Raw genomic sequence first — 18,034 nt, 5'->3', positions numbered from 1 at the left:
AGCTGAATAGAAAGGTGGTTTAACTAAAGTTCTCCTGAAGTAGCGTTAAGAATTTTATAAACATCATTGTTTTTAATGAGTAAAAAAGCTTATAATGAAAAAAGGGCCATGAAAGCAAGAATTTATCGCCAGCAATTGTCTTTAATAATCATTTTCTATCTGCCAAATGTACAATTAATCAGTGACATTTACAACAACTATTCGAGTTTAAATATTTGTAATGCAGTTTTATATAGATATATTGGTTTGCTGAGTGGTTCCTTAAGGTTACAAATCTGATAAATAACATTTACCGAACATAAAGTGGCCACGTCAGGGAGGTACGGTATCCCAACATGCAATGGAAAGGCATGTTTCGTGATATTTGGTGGGTTGGTAAAAGAACAAACCAGTACACATGCAAAAAATCCAGCTCAGGAAATAAAAATGTACCACAGTATCAAATGTACACCTTTGAGAACGAGCACTGAAGAGAGCACTTCGTCTCGGGCACTCAAAATTGTTGCTCAATGCCATGGATTGTGGAACTGTTGGCAGAATTTCAACCACCTCAGAACATAAAACACTCGTATGCACTGACTTGTCTAAGCCCATTCTTGACACTTGACATGATTGCTTATTATATATTTAAAGACCTGTTATGATCCATATCCATTTGCGTTGTTATTATGCCTGCTAAAAAGACAGTTGTGTTAAACAGCGTGCTATATAACCGATCATATAGCCTAACATTATTAACAATGTAATGTTAAGCAACTTTTTTTTTTTACTATTCTGACTACGTGTATGCAGCCTAGACATCGTCATAAACTGACAAAAGGGCGGCAAATAGAAATACTTATTAATTGTTAACAAGATGCTATTATTTGTTCATCCATATGACAACAGTAATCTGTTTCAAAATTCAACAGACCAGTGATATGGAATTAGCTCTTTTCAGGAAAGTGACTACAAGCGGAAGTGGCACTAGGACCATGAGGGGGTTCAAACGTAAAGAGTTTGCTCTGCTCAGGTCATCCCACCTACAGTACAAACACATTTAATCTCTACTCGAAACATGTCAAAGGCAGGTACTAGTGTATATATTAAAGGGGGGGGAAGTGTATTGTAGAGAGCGAGGTGTAACTAGCTAAACACAGATGCACCATTAAATCAGACTACTAAAAAAAAAAAAAAAAAAAAACATGCAGGTGTCAAAATCAGCAGGTATTCAAGCTACACGGGACACGTGGGGTTTACACGGCAAGAACATATGGCTGCGCTAGTTTCTCCTCTAGCCCTCATGTTGTTATTGTCTAGACATTTTATTTTGTTCCTTTTTTTTTTTTTTTTGTTTTTTTTTTTTGCAGGTTTCGTCTTCCTCGATGAGATGTGAACGCTTTGTTTATCACAGCTGTGGTCTGTTTTTGTGTGTTGCACGCTTCCTAACTCATTAGCACAACCTATTGCAGGAGGCAGTCTACGATGTCCTACGAAGTGTCGAACGCATGCGTGAAAGGAGCTGGTGGGATTGGATACCTTGGCACATGACAGAGGGAGACGATGGGACTCGAAGGAGGTTAAGATTGTGGATAGGAAAGGTTGGCAGGCAGAGAATGGATGGAGTGTGTGTGTGTGTGTGTGTGTGTGTGTGTGTGTGTGTGTGTGTGTGTGTGTGTGTGTGTGTGTGTGTGTGTGTGTGTGTGTGTGCGCGCGTTGGGTGTGTAAAAAGAGTCTTTTAGCTCTGGGCAGTGAGCCTCTGTTCTGTTAGAGAGGCCTGATGGGCCACCGTTTTGTTCTCATGGGAACGTAGTTTGGACACCACGTCAATGAAGGCCAAGCTCTGTACTTCTTTATGTAGAGGTTCTGCAGAGAAAGAATGTAGGTACAAATCAAACTTCATGTCATTTTCTAGCAATATGTCTGGCACTCTGAGAAACCCTGGCAAACTGTGTTTTAAAGGACCTCGATGTGTGCACTGGGATATTTTCCTGCTGGGGCAGTTTTGAGTTAATTAGTTCTAGGGAAGGGAAATTGTAAAGCTACAACAGAAAAAGACACTATACACTTGTGCACCTAAAACTTTGTTTGCACCAGTCTGGTGATTACCTAAAGATAGTTTGGAGTCTCCAAACCTTTGGTCTCATATATTGCAATACAGTCATTTAAAAAAAAGAATTTTAAAAAGGGGGAGAGTTTTTTAATCCTATCAGAACATAGTAAAAATAATCTAGTCATTATCATGTCTTAGAATTAGATAAATACAACTTTGGATAACCAGCACAAGACATTTGTCATTATTTATTTTTTTACAAAAATGCAGCCAAAACAGAAAAGCCATGTGTGAAAAACTTAGTATACCTTCAATAGCTTGTAGAACCACATTTAGCAGCAATAACTTGAAATAATCATGTTCTGTATGACTATCCTATAGAAGGAATTTTGCTCACTCTTCTTTACAGTGTTTCTTTAGTGTGGTTTTTGGGCATTTGTTTATGCACAGCTCTCTTAACGTTCTACCAACATATCAGCTGGACTGAGGTCTGCATTTGACTGGGCCAGTTTCATTGTTTCTGGGCTTTTTCAGACATTATATTGCAGATTTACTTGTGTGCTTGGCATCATTGTCTTCGTGGACTAATTTCAACCAAGCTTACTCTAGAATACTTTAGTATACAGAAGAGCTCATGGTCTGCTTATTGACTGCAAGTTACCCAGGTTCTGTGGCTGCAAAACAAGCCCAAAATCATGACCCTCCACCAGTCCTCAACTTTAACATTTAGCATGCTAACTGAGGATCTGGAGTCTAAGGTGCAAGTGTTGGATTTTTTTTTTTACAATTTCTCTTGGGATGTCCACTCTTGGCGAGACTAGCAACTTTTTTTAATGTTATCCACTTGTGAATAATCTCTCACTGTAAAACGATAAACTTTATTTTGTTTGAAAATGGCCTTATAACCCTTCCCAGATTGATGGGCGGCAATAACTGCTTCTCTAAATTCCGTTTCTTCTGTGTTGTTGTGTTAACACACTGCTGAATGCTCCAGACCAGCTAACTGCTAAAACTTCCAATTTTATAGTGGTAGTCACATTTGCTGATGATCAGTTAAATCAAGAGCATTTGAAAAGCAGAACTTGGCTGCTTCTTAACCTCTCAATTCCTATGAAAGCAGTAAAGATGTACTTAATTTTTCACACAGTGTAATGTGTCATGTGGTGGTGGTGTTCATCTGAGGCTAATTTTAAAACCTGTTTAGGAGCAGATGAACTTTCTTTTTTACAAGACTGTATATACCAGCTGTCGCATAATGATGATGACAATCTAAATATGCAATTTTTTGGTTTTTTTTATATTTCACCAGGTAAAACATTTTCTCAGGCTGGCAAACAATAGCTGAAGCTTGACAAAATTAACTGAAACTAACCTGGGTCCAGACTTATACTCCACACACTCATAAATACACAACTGACCTACTTAACACAGTTACTAAATAAATTATAATAGTCAATAATATACTTTAATGTGAATAAATAAAACTTTTTTATTTGCCAACTATATGAAGACATCTAGACTTTATTTTTTATGCAGAATAGTATCAGGTGAAATGCAGGTTCATATCCGCCGTAGAAATATTCCTCACCTGAGCCCATTACGGAGCAGATAAGGATCATGGAGTTGTACTTGATCTCAGGAGCACTCTTCTCTTCTGTCAGCAGCTTATGTAAGACCTGTACCAGAGTGGCTCCAACAAAATCCTTCTCTGCTGAATCTGTCACAAATAGGACATAGATGTTATTTTAATATGTGAAGAAAAAAAAAGAAAGTAAGTCTATTGTTTCTACTGTGGGTTTTATTCAAATGAGCTTTAAGGGTTACTTTCCTGGCCCAGGGGTTAGACTAATTAGTCAGCATTTTTGTCAGAAATTCAAAATTCAGTCTTTGCTTATCATGTTTCCTGACTTACAGGTATGTAGAGATGTCCTAACACCCTTCCCCCAATTAGTTGGATTTTTGCTGATCTATACTGTTTGTTTTCCTACTATTTATAAATTCTGGGGATCCAGATATTTGTTTTTTTCATAAACATATCTGCAGTAGACTCACTGTCACAGTATTCACAGAAATCTAACTCTTAAACTAACAAAGCTGAATACATCTAAATGCATTAACATACAGTTTCTGTCAGTTTATACGGTAAATTTTCGTATAAAATTATTATTATTTTTTTTTAAAAAGGAAATATTTTATGCATCTGAGGAAAAGCTGATCATAGGTGTTTGAACTCTTGGAACATCAACATTGTCTTCACAACAACAATGACATTAAAACAGATGGCAGCAGATTTCATACATTTTACAGATGCTCATGGCTAGTTAGAGTTTGATATCTGATTCATTGGCCTTGGTGGAAGCTCATGGAAATGTTTAGTCAAGTCAAGAAGCTTTTATTGTCATTTCAACCATATATAGCTGAAGCAGTACACAGTGAAATACAGTAAATACAGGGCTAAGGACTAGTGTCCTTGCCACATAAAGTGCATCGTGTGCAACCTGGTGCAAACAGTGCAAAGACAACACAAGACAGTGTAAGACAAATACACAAAACAGCACCACCAGTAAACCTGTTGTATATTGCACACTGCGGTGTGTAAAAGACGTGAAGTAAAGTTTAACACTAGTTTGTCTGAAAATATCTTGTGCACTTTAACACTGAATAACTTTAACCTGAATAAATATCAACAGAACTCTCCGAAATGCTACGTTTCACCAACTAAAGAAAGCTGGGATTTTACTAAAGCATACTGCACAGCCATGGCAGCCATTACAGGAAATATCTGCATGTACAAAAAATCAACTTTTTAGGTCTTATAAGGACTTGATGGTTAGATTTCCTTATTATTATATAGACTGCTGCCTCATGCAGAAAATATCAGAAGATTTTTACAAAACATGTTCTGACTCACTGACTAAACCTTTACCTCTGGTGTATAAAGCTGCTGAGGAAGCATAAAGCAGTATTCTAGCATTCAGAGATTAGACATAATATGGACTTTTAAACCCCCCCTTAGGTTTATTAAGACAATAAATACTTGATGTGAAAGGGCTGATATTAGTCTGGGTGAAAGTTTGGTGTATGGTCAAGTTACCCAAATCCAGTGCTGCTATAAGACCCAAAGCCACCAGTGCTTCGTTCTGCATGATCATGTGCTCACTCGTTGCCATGGTCACCAAGTGCTTTACACCCCCGCACTGAATGACCGTCCCTACCACTTCCTGTACAAAGCCGAGAGACATCAAAACACAATTACATTTTCAGAAAGTATAAGTTTCTCAAAAAATGTGGATGTGTATAAGACCTGGACCTTTGACTTGCTGTGTCGGATCAGTGCAGAGAGCAGGCGGTTGGACTCTCCCATCACTCCTGCGTGGTCTTTGGCCTCACACCATTCTACCAGCCTTTCCACCAGTTTGCGATTTGTTCCCAACTGTTCGGCAGCATCCGCTACATCACATAGACAGACATTAAACATTGACCTATGCATTAAATCAGTTCTGCACCTAAAACCCAAACAAACTTAAATTCCAAATAAATTATTATTAATACTTTTGTTCCATTGGGTCATTTTGTAGTTATTAAGCCACATTCTCGACATAGCTCCAGTATTTGAGTACACTTTCAAATAATCAAAGCTTAATAACAGCTTAAAGACAGCTTCACTTTTTTAAGATTATTAATTCATAGTATCAAAGGTACTCTAAGTGAAATATGACAGGTCCTAGTTTTTGAAATAAAAATTAAAAACACTTTTTTATGAACACTAATAAAATATTCCCAGTAAGGATTTTGTCATCATTCTTTTTTTCCAAAAAGGAAAAAAGCACTACCTTTAATTATTATGCCCACAAGATTTCAATCAAATACTTTTATAAATTGCTTTCTTTAATGCCCTAGAGCTGTATTTAAAGTACTGCTGATGTGGACTGCACCGTGTGTCAGTTAAAACTAAAGCTGCTGGCTACACACCTTGTGCTGAGAATGCAAAGTGCTGTTGTCCATACTGGCAGCTGCAGAGTCACTCAAAATCTATAGCAATTATATCTCAGCACCGTGGCATTGAACCCCGTCTTAGTCCATTTCACTTATAGGATAACAGCTTTCTAATTCACAGGACAGAGGGGAACTGGCTTATACCTGGCAAAGCTCCTTAAATAGGGATAAACAAATTGCTTATGCAGTCATTGAATGCAGCAAATGCTGCTTTGTAGGTTTTTGGCCTATCTACATGTAGGCTACCTTGTCATTTTCTGTTGCCGTGTTTCACCTACAGGTTAAATACAATTATGTGAGTATTCAGACGGGAATATGGGGGGAAAAAAGGAATACATTTAAGCACAGACGAGGTACATTGAAAGCATTTCATAAAGTCGGCTATAGCTACCTTGTGTGTCGATAAGCATTCTTAACGTTCCCAGCAGCTTGAACTGAACTGGTGGCATTTCTGATTGAAGAAACTTCAGCACCACGTCAGACACTCCAGCCGAAATCATCTTTGATTTGTTCACCACTGATTAATAACGGAAAGGAGAAATAATGATGGTAAGTAAAAAGCCTGTGTTAACAGATACTGGGTTTTAAAGCCTGCTGAAATACAGAAAAGGTGAAGAGTAAACAGTTAACACTAACCTGGGATTGCCAGATTCCTTAAAGCGCTGAGAGCTGCGTGCTGCACTGTAACATTCCCCTCTTCAACATGTCTGTCCAGCAGGTCTAAAAGCATCTGCACAATTCCTGTGTCTACCATGTGGATACAGTTCCCATCTGAAGGAAAAGAGCCAACTAAATTATATAACAGCATGCTATGGTGGAGGTTTGCATGTTCTCCCCATGTGGTGTGGGCGTTCTATCGTTTTTTTTCTCCCAATTCCCAGACTCACAGGCATTGCAAAATGTGTGCCCTGTCTTGCAGTGGATTGGTGCCCCATCCAGGGTGTATTTTCACTAATACATCTCATTTGCCTGGTAGAATCATAACAGTTTATCAATGAACATAGATGAATCAGGCAAAGCATTAACCAGTTCTAGTCTATCCAGTCACATGAGGATACACCTCCCTGAAGAACGTGTCTTTATAAACACTGAGAAATATCACAGGAATCCTCAGTGCAGTGTCCAAGCCTTAATTTGGTCAAAGAGCAGCAGAGCAAGCCATTACATGATATGAATGTGTGTATCTGGTGTATGTAACACTTAAGTCTCCATAAAGCTGGCTGTAGCAAATGTACACGGGTGTGGAACGAAACATCAACACTCAGAAACGTGAACAGTTATTCTCTCTATTAATGATCAATGAAAAATACTTTACATTGTGTATCAATGCTCTTACCATTGCGGGCAAAGTTGGCGATAGCCAGAGCGCCAGCTAGCTGGAGCTGGTGGTTGTTAGATGGAACCCAAGATAAAACCCTCTGGAAGACGCTACCTTTACCCCCCTCGAACAACTTTTGCATGGATTCATCTGGGAAGGAAAGAAATGACTGACCTTATAAAATAATGTGCATTGATTACATCAAAAATATACTGTACACAACTTTAATATATCAGTCCTGCATGCAGGAACATTAAACAGCAACGGTTTAATTTTATTATCAGGTGGTGTTCTGTCTCTTTCAGTAAGTACATTAGGAAGAACATAAATTCTCACAGACGTCATCTTCTAATGAAAGAAATGAAGTGATTTATGCCCATCAACAATGCTTTAGCTACAGTACTTTTCAGGATAACAGAACAGTGACTCGGGCAATAGCTACATAAGGACAAGCTAAACTGCTACATAAACCATGTAGTGCTCCATTAGCGTTAAAGTACATTTCTCTTGGTTAAATGCAGTGTCTTGGAAGTGTCTCGAAGTTCATGGACGCATAACAGAAGCCCTTCTACTCCCGGCTGCCCCACCCCAGGGGGAAAAAAAAACTAAACAAAACGGAAAAGAGCTTTGCTCCATCCATAAAATGCCACTCAGTGGAAGTGGAATTGTGTTAGAACCCCGCGACCTATTCAGCCTTCATCAATTATTCAGTGAAATGAAACACACACCCCGCTCTGCAGCCTGTACAATCTGGTGCCTACTAAGTAGTGAGAAAAAAAGAGAGGTCCAGAGGACATCCATTTTCACACAGAGGCTTCCTGTCTCTCTCTCTCTCTCTCTCTCTTCTCTTTCTGTCAAAAGTTCAAAAGTTGCATTTTCAAACAAGTAGTAATTCGGTGTATTCAAGCTACAAAACCTAGAAAAACATCATTTTTAATAATAATTTGTTGAACTTTCTAGAAACAGTTTCAAACCGACCTACATTTCAATGCTGCCCCTAAAACATCAGAGCATATCCATATACATGTCAAGTAGACAAAATACCAGATTGTGTATTTTATCTATATCATGTCTCTAAACTCCTCTATTCAGTCTTGTTATTCTAATGCTAATTGGTCTAACGAAGTAAACAGGACCACATGTTCAGGTGTGAGGTGTGTTTGGAGACTATTAATGCAGAAAGACTTCTCCACAGGGACAAAAAAAGCTGCAACAGCTAAATATAGTGAAGTCTGCTGTAGTTGTTTGTGTGACACAAGCTGGCTCTACAACACACTCAAGTCACTGCAAATGATCAATACTCGAATACCTGATAAACAAACTAGGGATTATGAGTGTTGGTATCAGGGCTGATAATGACTTAAAGGCTTAGTTACTGTGGGGATGCCAGTATCAGAACGATCAGAACGAAAAAAAAAAAAAAAAAAAAGTGGACAAAGTGAAGTCTGGATCTGTGGATAAATCGAGTAATTTCTATTACATTGATTTTAACGGAATTGAGCCTGAGGAGCGTTTTCCTGTATAAATCTACATTAATTAAAATCAATATTAAAGATTAATGGCTGAAGCCTTGAGCAGCACCTCCCAGCAGCAGCAGCACCATGAGGTCAGACGCTGTTTTGAGTTGAGCCAGGTCTTCTTCTCTGTCACTGTCCACCGTCTGAGCCACAACGTCCAACAGACACTCGACCAGACCAGCGTCGACCAGCTGCAGCTTTATCACATCTGAGAGAGTGTGTGAGAGAGAAACCGAGGAGACAGACAGATAGGAAATACAGATGGATACAGAGTGACAACAATGGATAGACAGACATGAACAGACAGACAGACGAACAGAGGGAAGCAGAAAGTAAACTACATATAAGTTTCAATTTATCGGGATGATGAAACCACCCTGAGGAACAGTAATGATAGTCACTGAGCTTGTACATATGTGCACCGCTCTGAGAATTATAGTACTTATTATTTATGCACAATATGAGTAATATGCATATTAATCACTATTAAAATAGACTACATTATGCAATGGTTACAAGAACAAAAAAAAAAAAAACACGCATCACAGACAAATTAGTATCACACATTACTAAGAAGCAATGTACTAGGAACTAAAAAGAAGAAACAGAAAGTGCATGTGAAAACGCATTCTAAGGCCGATTGTAGATCTGTGCTTGGTGATGAAACTCCAGAAAAATCTGAGCATCTCTCTCTCTCTCTCTCTCTCTCTCTCTCTCTCTCTCTCTCTCTCTCTCTCTCTCATAGTACAATGTAGTAGCTTTTAAGTAGGACGTTGTCTTGGAGACTGGCAAACAGAGAGCACTGTTCTGTGCACTGAATGATAAGAAACATTCAGGCGATCAACCTCTCACCCAAGACTTTTTTTCCACACATTTAGAGTCTCTATCACACTAATTTTTCTCTGCCATCTCAACCATCATATGTTCAGGGCCACGCCATCTCTGGTCTCTCTCTCTCTCTCACACAAACACTCTTTCATTCTGTAAAAACTTTACATGTACCTTTAACACAACCTTTTCCCCCCTGTGGGCTTTTTTACACTTTTATATTCCACACATTCACACACACTCCAATGTGTGTTTTTAAGCTATTTTTAGCGATGAATCTCTACAAATCACGCTTAGAAAGATCCACGCATCTAAAAATGGATCATGCACTCTCTCCGGCACGCGTTACTGTTGCACGCGTATTCTCTCTTAAAAATGCAACCCGTCTCCTGGATAAAAGACACGGGGTAGCAGCTGAGAGATGATTCTCACGTCACAGAAGTGGTGCAGATTGCAGCTGTTCACAGATCCCCGATTCTTAATGTGGGCGCGATTGCAGTGAGAGCAAGTGACAGCACCTATTATCCAAACACAGACTATGCTCAAACAACTCGAGCAGCTGGCTAATTGTACACCACTCTGCAATACTGCTATGTCTGAAGAAGAAGCAAAGCACAATAGCTGTATAATTCTGGTGCTTCTACTTGTTTGAACTAGCAAACAGATTAGAGTTATTCCAGACAATGGGGAAAGCACAACTCTAATTTTATATATATATATATATATATATAAAATCATACAATTGTCCCTCTTTTTAGACAATAAAAGCTCCTAGATAATCAAACCCTGAAGATGAATACTTGCTCTACATATCTCACGTACATATACATGTCGATGTGAATGACAGGTTAAACTGTGAAAGCACATCTTTCAAGTCCCAATCAGTGTGTCAGTGCAACTGGCCACAGAGTTCACGTTTAATCAGGACTAGCAAATAAAGTCTCTCATCTTAAATCATATATACTCTACTGCGATAATGAATAATGAATGAACATATTTCCAGCAATCAGACACAACTATTTCAATTCTACTGCAAGGAATTCATAAAAAAATAAAAGAATCCATGTCTGACTCTTACCATTCTCAGCCAGAGGAGCCAGCACCTCAAATATCATCTCCTTCTTTTCATGTTCCGACTGCTTGCGGAAAAGCCTCACTAGCTCCTCTGCGATATTTGTAGATGCAAACTGCTCCTTGCTTGATTCTACAAAGACCGAATGACCAGACACACATAAGGATAATCACATAAAATTTAAAACCATCTCAACTACACATGAATAATGGTACATTCTTCTTTTAGGAGAAAATCTATTTTTTGTAAGCCAAACAAATCTGAACAGTCAGATAATGTTCATTTTTTTATAACAACATCGTTGCAAGACAAAATCCAGGTTCATACTGAATTTATCATTTCTACACATCTTGTATAGTGGATGCTCCAAATACATTTATTCTATTTGTATGTAATTTTAATATAAAGTTTCTGTGATAAGTGTGTGATTTTTGGAAAAAGATCCATTGTCAGGGCAAGGGAAAGTTCAGAAAAAAAAAAAAGTTTTAATAATGAAAAAGAATTAACAAATAAATCAAGAGAAAGAAAAAAAAAACTGGCAGACTTATAATGGGGGGGGGTCATCATTAGCATGTGGTATACTTATAGGAACTTATACTAGCACCATATTCTTATCTCTGCATTATCTCCAGCAATTATAGCAGAAGAACGTGTCGAAAAAAGGAAGATTTTTCATCAAAAAGCAGTAGATGTCATTAATTCATGTTCCATAGCAGTCAGTGTCTACAAATCCATTCCTGAGAGTTCTCACTCAACAATAGATTAAATCTTACTTGTTTGGTATCAGTTGAACAAAAAGCGCATTAAGATGGAAATGATTACAAGAGAAGTCTTGGAAAGGCCACGGCACTGCAGAGTTTATTTTCAACCTTTATCTCTTCCTCCAATATTTTAAGGTCTAATATTTTACGCCTAATCCTAGACCCAAGTCTGGTACTTCTGCATTCTGCATCTCTGTGCTCCAGAACAAACTCCAGAAAACACTTAAGGAGTCAAATGGAATGAATGAAGGAGAACAAAATAAGTCCGTCAGGTATTTACCCAGTTCTGCCAGGTTTCCAAAGGCAATGAGACACATTTCTGTGAGCGCTGTGTTATGTGCATGGACTCCCAGAAGCTTCACCAGGGTGGGGATCACTCCCATGCTAATCAGCTGGGCCTGTAATGTGTCTGAGAATGCAAAGAGATTAAATACATCATTTTAACTTCAACATTCACATAAATCAGTGCACCAAAGCCGATTAGTTTATTAAGCTGCAAAATTAATGTTTTCCTAATCATCATTGTGACACTGTCAATTAAAATCATTTGCTTATTTAGGTTATTTATTAACATAAATAATAAAAACATACACAAAAAATATAATAAAGTAACACTCTCATTTAGGAACCATGTAGAGCTAAATAAAATAACACACAGTCCAGTGTGAGCTCAAACCCCTGATCCGATAATCTGACTGATACAAAAGATCTCACGGGTACAAATGGGTTAGCCTGAAGCGATATAATCCTTTCTGTCTCAGCTGTCTCACACCAGCAGCATGGTCTCGCGTGCATCTTGATGCTACGTAACGAAACGAATCGGATGGCAGTGTTTTTGTCCGTTATACTACAATATTGGTAGCCCTGTCACATTCGATATAATCGCATTATCAGCGAGCACCCCCTCCCCATCAATGCAGCAAAAGGGTGATAAATCCTGAAGAAAAATTATTTTCTCACAGTCTCATGACTGCAAAACTGTACTCAACAACCCTCATGGAGACAGACAGAGGAGGCGAGAAGGAACAGAACAGGAATAGACCAAAAGGAGACAAGTCAAGAGGCAGCAATAAAAAAAGACGAACAAGAAGGAGAGACTAAAGAATTTTGAAGACCTAATGAAAAAGGGAGGGGGGTGGGTATTAGATATAAAGGCCAGATGCTGCATATACCATGGAAAGAAAAGAATGTAGAGTTAGAGAAGATACACTTTTTCATTTTTGAATGATTTAATTTCAAGTTATGCTTTCTGCATTATTATATAGAACACGAAAGGCCAAAATATGGCTGGCAGTTAAGTCTCTTGAGCACTTTCCACTTTTTTTGTGCACCAGACCATAATACACAATGGCTAGATTAGATCACTAATTGATACCGTGTGGTCATACATTAGTTATAACTGTGAAAAGAGGACATATTACAGCTATGATTGTTGACAGTGTTAAATCCAGGAATCAAAAGCAGCAAACATGGTTATTTCAGGTTGAGCTTTCATGACTCTCAATAATGCAATGTACAAGGCCTAAAATAGTAGCGCAAATGTTTTCCATCTATCGGTCACACACCTCAGTGAGCACCCCTAGCTCTCATATTAGAAAGAATTTTCCAGCGGATTTTGACACAAGAAGCAGAGTTTTTATACTACAGGCAAAGCTCTAAGCACTTAAACCTCCGTGGACGTTAACGAGAACTACAGTAGCCGTGTGCAAACAGTGAGCCTCAAATTGGCATGCGGACAAACACTTTTGCACGTTGTAAATGCAAACACTTGAACGGCTAGTTATTATGGACAGTCCCACTTCAGCTCAATGCAAGGCCAAGAACATTACTTTTATTTCTGTAAGGTCTTCGTCTGCAAGGTCTCTCGGTAGCACACAAGCATAAAATTTGAAATGGAGGAAACGCGTCACTATTCCGTGTTGAAAAATATTGCTGGTTTGATTTCCTGGATTTTATAAAGGAACGAGATTTCCTGAAACTATAAAACCCATTCAACTCAAATCCAAAATAATCCAGCTCTAATCGAAAATACTGCCAATAGTGAATGCATGCTCCATTTAGTACTTGTTCATTTCGCTGTGGAGTCTCTCTCTCAGCCATTGACTCTCAGCTTGATTAATGCAGCCATCTCTTAAAAACAAAACCACTATTTTTAAGGATACAGAATCAGCAAAAACAAAGTGTACATTTTATTCAATTTCTTTGAAACTAGAAACCAAACTTCACACACTAATGAGCTATGAGCTCTGCTGCAGACATTCTTTCTGATGCTCTATACTTAACTACATTGTGGGTTATTTGCTGTCTAACACCAAGATGTTTATCTGTTGCTATGGAAGAAAAGAAATCAAGGATCCACATGTGTTAAACTTGTAGGAGCTTTTCACTTGGTGCAATGCATATTGCAAAGTAGAAAGGGTTTGATTTAATGCTACAGCTAATCTATCACTGCAGCACAGAATGACTATAAGTTATTATCTTGTGAAAGAAGACTGTTGAGTCACTGGCAATAAGTAATGCTTAGGGTTTTTATTCTATCCAAATTCACTAAGCAGGAAAATGTTTCATTACATTAGGACTTCTTAGTGTAGCCTAATCACACAGATGCACCTGACAAGACAGAAATCTAGGAACAGTGCAGAAAGGAAAAGAAGAGAGACAGAAACACAGACACGATTCTGAAAAAAAATAAATGTACATATCAACCCCACATACACTATGGGCAAAAGTTTGTGGACACCTCACCATAAATCCTTGTGTTTTCTGAGCATCCCATTCCATGTTTAACCCCTATTTTGGTTATAATAACCAATCATGTGATTCAGGGAAGACTTTGTAGTGTGGTTGTGGAAATCAATCAGCCATAAGGTCAACAAAGTCATCATTCCAATTTTGTTCAACACGGTTGAGGTCAGAGCTCTACAGCAGGCCACTCCTCAAGTTCTTCCACTCCAACCATGTAAACCATATCTTCATCGAACTTACTCTAAGCACAGAGGCATTGTCATGCTGGAACAGGTTTGGGTCTCCTAGTTCGAATGAGAGAAAATTTGATTCTTCTGTATCCAAAGTCATCCTATACAATTGTGTGCCATAGACTTTGTGCAACAGTTTAGGGAAGAACCGCTTATGGCTGGAAAAGTCAGGTGTCCCTAAACTTCTGACCTTATAGTGTATATACAGCAGGTTAGTATTCTATTATTCAACCCAGGCCCCATCATCCAAAACCCTGCTGTGATTAATACAGGCTTATAGTTATGAAAATGTGCTGTGTGAGTCTGGAGCTGCAAACACGTCACCTGAGTGGTTTCTGCACTGTTCAAATCAAATCATAATTTTTAAGTAGCCGTGTGCACTTTTTTTCCCGCAAGCAGCATGACAGAATGAGAAACTCTGACCCCAATGTAGCTTGCTAGCTGTGAAAGGTAAGGCACTGGAAAGTAATTACCATTTTATGCCCAGCCACGATACCAGCAAGACAGGGAACAAAATGGAGTTTGGCCTGTGTGTTCATTATTCACTGCAGTAACAAAGAGATAAATACTCGGCATGCATTCTTATTCGAGGTAAAATTGCATCTAGACTACACTTCATTGTTGATAGTGTTATTAAAGAATCCTACTGATTAGAAAGGGAGATTTTTATTGGATTTGAACGTAGAAGGCACTGGAGTACCTGAAGCGTTGTTGGATTTTAAAACGAGACAGTTTAATGAGCTATGCTTACTTTTCTTAAAATCATCGTGGTCATTCAAGAGCAAATCTTTGACATTTTGAATCATGTTGAGTTTTCAGGGCAGTTATGAGATTGCCACTTTATCACTGGAACATGGGTTTTTTTAGTTTTTCTTTTGCACCAGGGAGCTTTTTAAATGTCCTATGAATTTTAATGCTCCCCCTTGTATATATGCATATAATAATATAACAATAATGGCATTTAGAAGACCTGTTTACTTTTAAGAGATCCTGTTTCTCACCACCTATTAACAGTTTAGTTTTTATGCAATTTGGTTGCAGCTTTCAAATCTCACAAAATGCTTTAAAAGCATGTTACTGGACCTTATAGCAACCAGCAAACCACTGAAAACGTGTATTGGGAACAGTTTACTTACAGGTTACTAGCGGCATACTGTATGTTAATGAACGAGTCTTTAGACTGTGATTAGTGACCCATCATTGAGAACAAATTGATCAACATTTATCCTCATTTGAATGGTCCCCTAAAGATTTTAGCATTGACACTCAACAACCTGTCAACAATTTCCTATACTAGGTATAAAAAACATACTTAAACCAAATAGTTAACTACAAAGCAAAAATGCAAAAGGGAAAAGAATAAATAAGTCCAACTAGCCTAATACATCATTGACAGTTTCTAGAGCATCTCAGGATTCATCTAAAGGGAACCACCCAAATGTAGTTTTCCCCCTGGTTGGGGTTCGGTCATTACCATTATCATTGCTATAGTTCATCAGCATGCCACAAAAGACAGTCAAGAGCTTCCCGGTGGCCGGGTCAGTGTTATGAGCCAGAGCCTTAATGTGCTCTGCTACTATCTGAGCAGCGCCCGCTTCGTGAACTGCACTTCTGCCCTCATCTGCAAAACAAAGAGGTCACGTAAAAATAAACAGGACAACAAAAAGGATACAAAAAGACAACAACCTGCAAATCATAAATGACAGCAAAAGGAGGCAACTTAAATTGCATATGACCGGATTTGAATATTAAAATAAATGAGTGGAGATAATTATTAGAACAGGAGAACTGCTGATAAAGTTCGAATAAATAAATAAAAATGGAGAAGAAAAGAAAAGAAAAACAATCAAGCACAAAATTGCAATACTAGCTACAGAACCTCCAGTTCCTGATCACTGGTAGTGTTTCTTATAGATGTCTCTTGTTTTCTTCATGGTGTTGCCATGACCTGATGAACTAAAAAAACCAGCATGAACTTATTTCTCCTGACTGCAAAACAAATCCCCCATATAAAGACTATACGCTAAGTAATTGTGAAAGAAAAATCTGCAACAAATAATAATGGCCAACCTTTTCGCAATTAATATACAAACAGACCTCATCATTCTTCTCATCTTCTATGCTGGATATACTTAGAGTGAAAATCACATCACACAGATTGTCACTTGCCCAACCCCACTTTTTTTTGCACTTCTCTCTCCTCATTCCTACCCCTCCATTCAACTCGATAACTCCCCTCCTCCCGTTACATATCTCCTCCACTCCGTTAGAGGAAGGAAACACACACCCCCCGCCAAATTACAGGCCGTCGCTGAAGACCACAGCTGCAGAGCCAACAGCAAAGCAGATCACAAACACTGAGGATGAATCTAAAAAGAAAGATAAAATGCAGCGAGTATTTCTGCTACCCGAACCCTTTAATTAATAGTCATACAGTTTTGGGATATGTCTGTCTGATTCCTATGTTTTGATATTAAAACTAGAGTGAACAAACCCATTTAAGCAGAGGACCACTCATTTTCATGCAATTTTGGTTGAACGTTGAACCATGTTGCTGGTTCTTAAAAAAAAGCAGAAGCAGTCTGAGTGTCTTAAACATTGATAAGCAGTTGGAAAAGAGTGCTACTGATCGGATTTTAGCTGACAAAATGGATTTGTTAGGGGCGCACGCGCGCACACACACACACACACACACACACACACACACACACACATCATGCTTTGGGCTAATTTTGAGAAAGCTCGACAAAATGACAACGGAGCAAGTAAAAATCTCGAATATAATCCCATTAATAAACTATATTTAACCTTAACCTTATTTTCAGAAAGTCACTTTTTTATTGGTTATGATTAAATTATAATAATTGGTTAAAACTAAAAAAAAAAAAAAAAAAAAAAAAAAAAAGTGTTAATATAAGCTTAAAATGAGTAAGAAATTATTTTTTGTTTAAGAAGGTTATATTTGGTCTTTGCAACCTTTTAATTGGACATGCTTGAGTACTTCATGGAAGATGATATTTTTTCAGTGTTTGTTGTTAGAATGTTAAGGACATCGGCAGCAGAAGACGCAAAGCTGATATCAGTGGAATAAACGATTGTAACCTTATAATCACCAAGCAAACTACCAGCACAGAGACCAAAATGACTTCATATAACCCTGTACTGAATACACACAGAACACCAATCATCACTTTATTAATTACTTTCTCTGAGCTTCTGGTTAGGAAGAGGGCAGTTATTGCTTTTTTTCCTAAGCATATTCAGCTGTGGTTTCTCGGGTCTCCAAAAAAAGCAGAGGAAGCACATTAAAGCCTTTTTTGTCTCCAGCTGTTGAGCACTGCGCAATGAGTTGCCTGGAAATACACCCCTTGGAAACGTGACAATCCTACAGCAATTTAGTCTGTGAATTGTTAAGCTGAGAGGTCAGGAGAGAATGACCAGACTGGTTCAAGCTTACAGGCACTGCACAGTAAAACAGCCCTCGTCTGATGTCTAATATGACTATCAACTAGAGCTCGTGACTTTATCTGTAAAG

General features: G+C 38.2%; 1 protein-coding gene across 5 annotated transcripts in view; it reads right to left on the bottom strand.

Moving 5' to 3' along the window:
• Positions 1–121: 121 nt before the first annotated feature.
• The window catches only part of rap1gds1 (RAP1, GTP-GDP dissociation stimulator 1), a 32,769-nt gene continuing 14,856 nt past the window's right edge, over positions 122–18,034 (bottom strand). For 2 of the 5 annotated variants that reach the window (XM_083540850.1, XM_083540849.1), the window contains exons 5-15: positions 15,974–16,120; positions 11,805–11,933; positions 10,770–10,895; positions 8,928–9,071; positions 7,365–7,496; positions 6,665–6,799; positions 6,420–6,545; positions 5,343–5,482; positions 5,127–5,253; positions 3,621–3,749; positions 122–1,845 (exon numbers count right to left, since the gene is read on the bottom strand). In XM_083540850.1, the coding sequence (XP_083396976.1) occupies positions 1,718–1,845; positions 3,621–3,749; positions 5,127–5,253; positions 5,343–5,482; positions 6,420–6,545; positions 6,665–6,799; positions 7,365–7,496; positions 8,928–9,071; positions 10,770–10,895; positions 11,805–11,933; positions 15,974–16,120 (1,463 nt within the window). In that variant the 3' untranslated portion in view covers positions 122–1,717. The remainder of the gene's footprint in view (positions 1,846–3,620; positions 3,750–5,126; positions 5,254–5,342; positions 5,483–6,419; positions 6,546–6,664; positions 6,800–7,364; positions 7,497–8,927; positions 9,072–10,769; positions 10,896–11,804; positions 11,934–15,973; positions 16,121–18,034) is intronic. The other 3 variants (XM_083540852.1, XM_083540851.1, XM_083540848.1) reach the window with 2 other exon arrangements.

Source organism: Silurus aristotelis, assembly GCF_946808225.1.
Source record: "Silurus aristotelis genome assembly, chromosome: 5".
Lineage (NCBI taxonomy): Eukaryota > Metazoa > Chordata > Actinopteri > Siluriformes > Siluridae > Silurus > Silurus aristotelis.
The sequence above is the reverse complement of the archived record's forward strand: the minus strand, read 5'-3'. Positions and strand labels throughout refer to the sequence as shown.